This window comes from Epinephelus moara, chromosome 12 (genome assembly GCF_006386435.1).
Source record: "Epinephelus moara isolate mb chromosome 12, YSFRI_EMoa_1.0, whole genome shotgun sequence".
Lineage (NCBI taxonomy): Eukaryota > Metazoa > Chordata > Actinopteri > Perciformes > Serranidae > Epinephelus > Epinephelus moara.
The window spans coordinates 7,042,617-7,051,422 of NC_065517.1; the positions used below are offsets into that span (position 1 = coordinate 7,042,617).

Consider the following 8,806-nt stretch of genomic DNA (forward strand, 5'->3'; position numbering starts at 1 on the left):
GTTCCAACCCTCACTTATGGTCACGAGCTCTGGGTAGTGACCGAAAGAATGAGATCGCGAGTACAAGCGGCCGAAATGAGTTTCCTCCACAGGGTGGCTGGGCTCAGCCTTAGGGATAGGGTGAGGAGCTCAGACATCCGGGAGGGACTCGCAGTAGAGCCGCTGCTCCTCCACATCGAGAGGAGCCAGTTGAGGTGGTTCGGGCATCTGGTTAGGATGCCTTCCGGACGCCTCCCTTGGGAGGTGTTTCGGGCGTGTCCAACCGGGAGGAGACCTCGGGGCCGCCCCAGAACACGCTGGAGGGACTACATCACTTGGCTGGCCTGGGAACGCCTCGGGGTTCCCGCGGAAGAGCTGACGGAAGTGGCTGGGGAGAGGACTGTCTGGGCTTCTTTGCTGAAGCTGCTGCCCCCGCGACCCGGACCCGGATAAGCGGAGGACGACGAGTACGAGTACAAATAACTGAGCACAGACACTGCAACATGATATATGTAATTCCATCTTTGGCTCAATAAAAAAAAACTTGAGGAAAAAATAAACTACCAGGGAAAGCAGCAAGTCGTCATATTTGAGAATCTGGAACCATGAAATGTTTTTTTGCGTGAAAAATGAAACTATAAAAAAAAAAAAAATACTTGCCAAATACCAATTCATTTTCTAATTGATGAAATCATTGTATTACTCTGAAACACAATCTAAATTTGATTATATGATATTAATGCATTTTTTTCAATGTTCCTCAAATGTAAAACTTGTGTTTCCTCATGATGGACAACAGTTTGTGGACTGTGAAAGCAATGTTTTCCCCTGTCTTTTTAAGAGTGCTCTTGACCACACATAAGATTTTCTCTCACCTAAGAGAAGAGCAAAAATAAGAAAACATTGGTGAATTCCAGAAGAAAAAAAAAAAGAACAAATTGTGGCTACAAACAAAATAAGAGAACTTCTTTTCGTTTATAGATTCCTGCATGAGGCTCAATATGTTTTATTCAGTCTACACAAAAAATTCTAGAACTACTCATGTTTTTTTGCTTTTTATACCTATAGATGAACTGCATCTCACAAAATGTTGAACTATCCTTTAAAAAAAAGACCTACTGTGTAGTACTTGTAAGGCTGAATAGAATCGTCTTAAAAGTGAATTGTTGTGTAATGACAGAGGGACAAAGTGCTCATAGGAGTCATTTCACAATCTATTACATTGTGTGTTCACTTTGTGGTTCAGAAAGAAAAACACATTTAGTTAAAGGTGTATAAATAATTTATTATTGCACTTAACATGTTCAGAAGCAATAATATACAATTAGCATTTGAATAGTATACATGTTAAACAAACTGCAACTTTACAAAATCTATACAAAGGATAACTAATAGGCTGGCTAATCTTAAGTTTGATGCGTCTCATTTTAAATAAAAATATATACTTTGTCATGCATCATACACGCATACCGATTGCTGCAAAATATTGCTTTTGATGATATAAGTCAGTCACTTCATCCTCTCAAAGAAACCAATCAGTGTTGCCAAATGATAGATCAATGTTTCTGGAACCATGAAACATTTTCAGAATACACACAACCTTTGTCCTGTTAGATAGTATTTTTTGCTTGTTACTACAGCTAATAGAAGGCTAACAGATCATTAATGAGCAAAGAGTTTTAATCTTGTTAGTTTCTGATTTTCCTTTCTGGCTGGCACTTGTACACAAAATATTTTAGTTTCACTTTCTATTACTACATTACCAATTACTTTGAATGCATACGTAAGTCATCATTTGTCATCAATCAAAATTAGAACTGTAGTGGAGAGAGGTCAAGTAATTTGTGATGAACAGTTGATTGACAGATTCTCAGATGATCAGCTGAGAAATCAGACATCGATATTTATCTTCTGATGCTTGTTGGCAGTCAGGATGTGACACACTGATGTCCAGCACCATGTCAGAATTACATGCAGCCTAAACTACCTCCAACAAGATTTTGACTGTATTGTTTATTATTAAAATGTTTTTTTAAGATCAGATAAAGGAATACAGGCACAATATATTATATAACAATGAAATTGTGAATGAATCCATTACATGATGCATAATATTAGAATATTCAATTCCAGCAATTTTTTTTTTCAAATGCCCTTTTTCTTTGTCAATCAAGATAAACAGTGCAGAAATAGTTCTGTAATTGGCTGTCCACTCATTCAGTAGTGATGGCCAAATGAAGCCTCATGAAGCATTTTCTTTATTTTCTGAGCCCACTAGATGGCACTTTTTGTTCAACAAAAGGTTGAAAGCATACTGAATTGCTATTGTTTCAGCCTCTCTCTTTAAACCAAGAGCACCACCTAGAGGGCTCAGAAAATAAAGAAAATGCTTCATGAGGCTTCATTAGGACATCACTGTCATTCAGGCCAAAGCAACAGCCAATCACATCCACCCTGTTTCGCCCACATATTGCTGGAGAAAAAAACAAAAACAAAACAACAACAAAAACAGGCTGATTCTTCGTGATTTTTGTTTTACATTGAATATTTTGGGCCTCATATTAATCAGAAGGTAACTAGAGATATAGTTTATTTCTGTGGTCAAAGTTTTGTAGCTGTTGTATCTCACATGAACTTTCAACAAGTCATAACTCAAAATAATTCAAGATATTTATAACCACTCATAACTCCAGCTCTGCAGCTGCAGTGTAACTAGTAACTAGTATTACTAGTTATAGAAACTAAAAAACCTCATGAAGCCTCATGAAGCATTTTCTTTATTTTCTGAGCCCACTAGCTGGCACCTTTTGTTCAACAAAAGGTTGAAAGCACACTGAATTGCTATTCTTTGAGCCTCTCTCTTTAAACCAAGAGCGCCATCTAGTGGGCTCAGAAAATAAAGAAACTGCTTCATGAGGCTTCATTCTGCCATCATTCCCAGTAAACATGCCAAGAAATAGCATTTTTGTAGTTTTTAAGCCCTACCTGAGATTATCATTGTTATTATTATTATTATTATTGTTATTATTAATATTATTATTATTATTATCACAACAGACCATATCACTGCGCAGAAGGAAATGTGCATCTACTCATGGATGAAAGGCTCAAGATGTAAACATTAATGGCGTCCTCCTTTGCTGAGTTGTAATGTTAGCTAGCTCAGTGGTGCTAGGTGGGCTAGCAGTGGCTATGCACTTGGTAGGTGTATTTCAGAGGAGAGAAAATAGTTCCTACATGAAACTACTCACAAACGGGTTTTTAAACACTTTTTTTTGTGTGCCGTCTAGTTAGCCATTATATTTGAGAGAAGACAGAAATCTCTGTGGTCGTTATCTCCAACACTCGGCAACTCACACCAAAACTGTCTAGACTGATAAATAGCCCTACAGGTAAGAGGAAAATTATGTATTTCTGATTCAGGGGTGAACTGTCCCTTTAACAAAAAAGGAAAGATGTTGAATTTGAGTTAAAATCATGTCTTCAGCAAAACAGAATCTTTAGAGATTGGGTAGACAAAGTTTGATATTGACATAACTTTCATCAGTGTTTTGACTGTTCATCAATATCTGTAATTAGTCTGTTCACACTAATGAATGATACAGCTGGCCATAACTTTTCTCTGTTTAGGCCCAGTTATGTCAATAAATCTTTTACAGCTCTTTTCTACAGCACAGATTGTAAAAAGTGACACGTGTGAGCAGTTTTCATGTTAATTTGTCAGGTACAAAAGGTTTCACTGTAGTTTCACTTTGACATGGGAACATGAGCTTCCAGTCAGTCCCAGCCCTTTAAGACTTGACAGGCTGGTTTTCAGCGGTGGATGCAGGCTGTGCGCTGCTGTCCTCTCTGTTTACTATGGGCTCACACTCAGCAGAGACAAACCTGTTGACAATGGAAACAGGTGGCTGGCAGTCGCTGACAGCCTTCTCCTTGATAGGGACGTACCGCCTGGTGAAACATTTCCACAGCTGCTTCCATACAATGTACAGGAGCTCCACAAAATTCAAAATGATACACAGAATAGATGTGCATCCCATGATATACAGGAAGATCTTCTTTTCTGTGGCTCTGGAGATATAACAGTCCACTGTGTTGGGACAGGGACTCTGGCTGCAGCGGAGCAGCATGGGCACCTCAAAGCCATTGTACACAAAGTAGAAAGCAAGCAGGGAGCCTGCCTCAAAGCTTATCTTGAAGACCAGGCTGATGATGTAGGTGCAGAACAGACCTCCATCAATGCTCCCTTTGTCCTTGTACAGTTTCCGCTTGTGTTTGGCCTCCCGGTGCTCCCTGTAGGCCACATGCAGGGCCACCAGCAGGGATGGGGTGGAGACCATGATAAGCTGCAGGGCCCAGAGCCGCACCTGGGAGATGGGGAAAAACTGGTCGAAGCAGGCATTCTCACAGCCGGGCTGCCGGGTGTTGCACACGAAATCCTTCTGCTCATCCTTCCACACCTGCTCGGCCGCCGCCACGTACACCAGGATCCTGAAGAGAAAGACCACAGAGAGCCAGATGCGCCCGATCACAGTAGAGTATTTGTTCACCCCACTGAGGACGTTCTCCAAAAAGCCCCAGTTCATCTTCCTCTGAGTCTCCTGTCAGGAAATAAACCAACAGTTGGAACTGAATAAAGCATAGCAGGGGCTGTTAAATGTTTGTTTACAGAAATATACCAGTGTTTTTGCTTTTTTTGACGAATTTACCACAGGTGACATACTTGTATATACACAGTACTGATGACCACATTCCTGGCAGCCATTGATTTCCATTCATTGCATACAAAATATAGCGCAGCAGAAGTGTGGGATATTTGTGTACATAAATCTACTAGTATTTTTGCTTTTTTTCCCTTTAATTTACAAAAAAGTAACAGACCTAATATGTATAAAATGCATAAACGACATACTTTATAAACACAATACGGATGGCTACAATCCTAGAAGCCACTGATTTCCATTCATTTAAAGATAAAGCAAAGCAGAAGGATATTTGTGTACAGAAATATACTAGTGTTTTTCATTTTCTTTTTTTTTAATTACAAATGAACACAAATGACTTACTTTATATATTCAGTACTGATAACCATGTTCCTGGAAGCCACTGATTTTAATTCATTACACTACATTACGAAAATAATTTGACACTTTCCAAAAACACTGGCACAGTCCCGCAAGGCTATAGTTTAGAGGACAGTGTAGCGCTAACAGAAAATCTGCTCAACACATTCATGATAATCTACAATAGGGAATCATGTCTCTGTTCAAATTAAGGCAGCATAGTGTGGCCTCCTGTCTTGTCTTTATTTCATAAATATTTTGCCACCTGTCTTCTTCCCTATTCCACTGTTAGGATGGCAGTTGGAATCTTGCAGCTGATACTGTGCGTCAGTGGAGCAAATAAATTTGCAAATATTCAAATGACCACAAACCAACAGCTGGGCGGTGGGTTATCCACCCCCGATGATTGGTCGAATGTGGTGCTGCACATTCACACAAGTATGGCGTAGTTACACATATTGCTCAGGGCTATGTAAAGACTAGAGCTAGTGTTACACCAAGTTCTGTGACCCATTAGATTCAGTGAAATGACCAGGATTTTCAATGTTTTGTATCATATCCTGTCGTACTTTATGCACATAGCTTTTAAACATCTTGTAGATATGTTTCCAGTGGCAACACAGCTGAAATTCTTTATCAGATTACAGAATTTGAACTATGGTTTCCCACCAGGGGTTCAGGGACCTCCAGGGATTCTTGAAAGAGTTTCAGGGGGACCCCAGAAATAGTTTATTTTCACTATTAAATTCATTATAGAAGTGAGCCCAATGTGAGTATGAGTCAGACAAATGATTACTCTGATCATAGGTTTCACTTTCTCCACAGTTATCTCCTCATCTGTTGTTGACAGCGGCAGAATTCTGGTTTAGATCATATCTAACTACCAAAGGGTTGTTGTTGTTTTTTTCAGATCAAAATGTCACCGAAAATTTACTTTGCCATAAAATTTTGAGCATCAGACACTTAATTACCTGCATTCTGGGGATTTGTACGCACCAATTTGTGCAGTTTTGCCTCAATTTATGGTGTAAATGTCTTCGCTTTTGTCAAAATAAAAGTCCTCTGCTACTTTCATGTTTGTATTCAGGCTGTTCCCACGCAATGTTTGTACGTTTTCTTATGAAAAGTAATGCACCAAAATTGGTACATATCCTGCGTAAAGATGAGCCAGAAATTATGTGTAAAACCTGTGTATTTGGGAGGACTGCGATCATGTGACCAATGCGCTGACCAAAGCAAAGAATAAAGATGGATGGTTGAGATGGTGGAAGGGTAACAAAACACAGGACTTTCACCGAGGAGACCTGTTCAGAACCGTATGAACTTTCTTTAAGTCATTTTAGGGTCCGTCGTCATCATGTTTCTTTTTCTAAACCTAACCACCTACCTTTACTTACATAAACCTAAACTATGTAACTTTATGTCAAGTACATAACATCAACTGTGGGGCGCTAATTCATAGGATTTCACACAAACTATTGCATGAGATTACATTGTTTTATTGGGGGAGACAAAAAGGTGCCTTCCAAACCGCGATCACACCTGTTCTTGGAATTCACAGTAAAGTTCAAAACAAAAACAAACAAAACAGAAAGTGTGTGATACAGCTGATATCACACGATAGGCTACAGTTTGTTATGAGTGTGGCTGGATAGGGTGTCGCCAAAATAACACCATTTATCATAGCCAGAAGCTATAAAAACAAAAATAATTGTTGAATTTTCAAATTTTAGATGGTCCTTGGATACATCATGTTAGATGAAGACTTCCCTCATAAAAAAAACATCAAAATTAATTTATTCTACATTTCATTTAAAATTTTGCCAAAATAAACTGTTTGCATGAAGTAACCAGCATGCAGGACAAGAGTATAAAAAAAGAAGAGGCCTTTTTTTTTACCTCCAGGATGTCATGTGATTTCTACCAGTCACTCAGGGAGACTCAAGGAAAAATATTTGTAGCTTTTGGGAGGGTAACAAAAATGAACAAAACAAAAAAACAAAAAACGAAGACACACGGCAGCCATCCCCTTCCCCTCTCAATTGAAGAACAGTCTTAAAAATGTCTGTGCCCAATAGAGAGCTTTTTATGCTGACTGATAGGCTACTACAGTATTATTACTGTAGGGACTGTTAGTGTAATTTATTAATCTTCTGAATATAGGCTAATCATAGGAATTCTTTCAAAGCATCCGACATTTAACACAGTTTGATAGATGTTATGTGGTTCACTTTATGTTTGTAACAGGTAGGTAGCCGTAAGGACAGAGCTCATCACACACTATAGGCCTAATGCTATAATGTTTACTTTTCATTTAATAGACACTGATATGTCATCTTAGTAAAAGATCAAATAATTCATATAAAGCTGAGCAGATTTTATTCAAAGAGAGATGTTTGCAGAAACTTACCGGCGGTGCCCAGGGGATCTCTCCTCTGTGATAGCAGGTACCTGTGCCGTGTGTCCTCTGCTGTGTGCACACCTGCAGGGGACAGCTCTGTGCCACACCCTATCCAACCACACTCATAACAAACTATAGCCTACTGTGATATCAGCTATATCACACACTTTCTGTTTTGTTTTTAACGCACAGACTTTACTATGAATTCCAAGAAGAGCCTTCTTCCACATCACCTGTTGAGCATGTACGAAGTGAAGCGTGTGTGTGTGTGTGTGTGTGTGTGAGTGTGTGTGTACACAGACATCACCATGGAGCTGTCTAATGCAAATAATATCCACTGTCTGTCCTGTTCAGGCTCAGTGTAGGGGAGGAGAAATGACCTTAAAATACACACAGCATCAAATGTGTTTTATTTGCTTATTCCGTCACCTGGACTGACTCATGTAACTTTGATGAGAGTCAGATCGCATGACACTGCTGGTGAATAATACATGTAACCTCAGGTCTGTGTCTCCCTGGTGCCTGTGGTCTTATTTGACAGGTTCAGTACACTCTTGAAAAACATCCCAAAGCCTTTAATAGGTCTACTTTGATTGTGGTTCCCATTTTCTTCATGTGTGTCTGTGGTAGTTGAAACATTATATTTGTAGATTGCCCACAAAGCTGGAATTTATCCAACAACAAAGAGAATCGGAAGGATATTTTCAGTGAGCTGTTCCAATAACTGGGGGCGCTGTTCCCATGTAAATAGTCTATTTGAGTAAAGTGAGGTAAACTGGGATACCTGTCAAATCATCGTGAAAACCATCAGTACTTCCCTACTGCAGTATTACATGTAAGAAAGTACGATCTCCTTTTTAATTCTATGTATGTTTTATTCTATGTTACTAATGCAAATTAAACTTTTACACACTCAGCTTATAAAAATATCATGACTTGTTAAAGTTTACCTACATTTTTATGAAGTATTTTAAATCACCCACAACGGAAAAATACTGTTTACATGTTTATACATCAGCAGTGGTGGAGCCACACATGAAACATTCAGGGCTCAGTGCCAAGTATAGGAAGATGTGCCTCACTTAGGTGATGACAACAGGACATAAGTATGAATAGTTCTTTAGTGCACTCGCATAATTGCAATGTGAAACTAACAGTAAACAGCTTAAATGTACACAATGTAACAAAAATGCAATCTTTGGGTCAGACTTTCAGGTGTGGAAAGGTCCTCAGTTTCACTCCTTCTACCTTAAAGGGTGCAAAAAAGTGTCGGATGTTACCATTTTTAAGTTATATATCATAGATAGGGTAGGAATTTAGTGTGAATAATATTACTAATCTTACAATGGATTTTTGTGACACT

General features: G+C 38.9%; 1 protein-coding gene across 1 annotated transcript; it reads right to left on the minus strand.

The window, feature by feature from the left end:
* Window positions 1-32: 32 nt before the first annotated feature.
* On the minus strand, window positions 33-7,665 carry gjb7 (gap junction protein beta 7). The gene is made up of 2 exons (XM_050058521.1): window positions 7,453-7,665; window positions 33-4,580 (listed from the first exon to the last, which is right to left on the minus strand). The coding sequence occupies exon 2, from the start codon at window positions 4,563-4,565 to the stop codon at window positions 3,771-3,773; it is 795 nt and encodes a 264-aa protein (XP_049914478.1). The 5' UTR covers window positions 4,566-4,580; window positions 7,453-7,665; the 3' UTR covers window positions 33-3,770.
* Window positions 7,666-8,806: the final 1,141 nt, after the last annotated feature.

Coding starts and splice junctions, on each gene's coding strand:
- gjb7 (XM_050058521.1), bottom strand. CDS start 4,565: ATGAACTGGGGCTTTTTGGAGAACGTCCTCAGTGGGGTGAACAAATAC.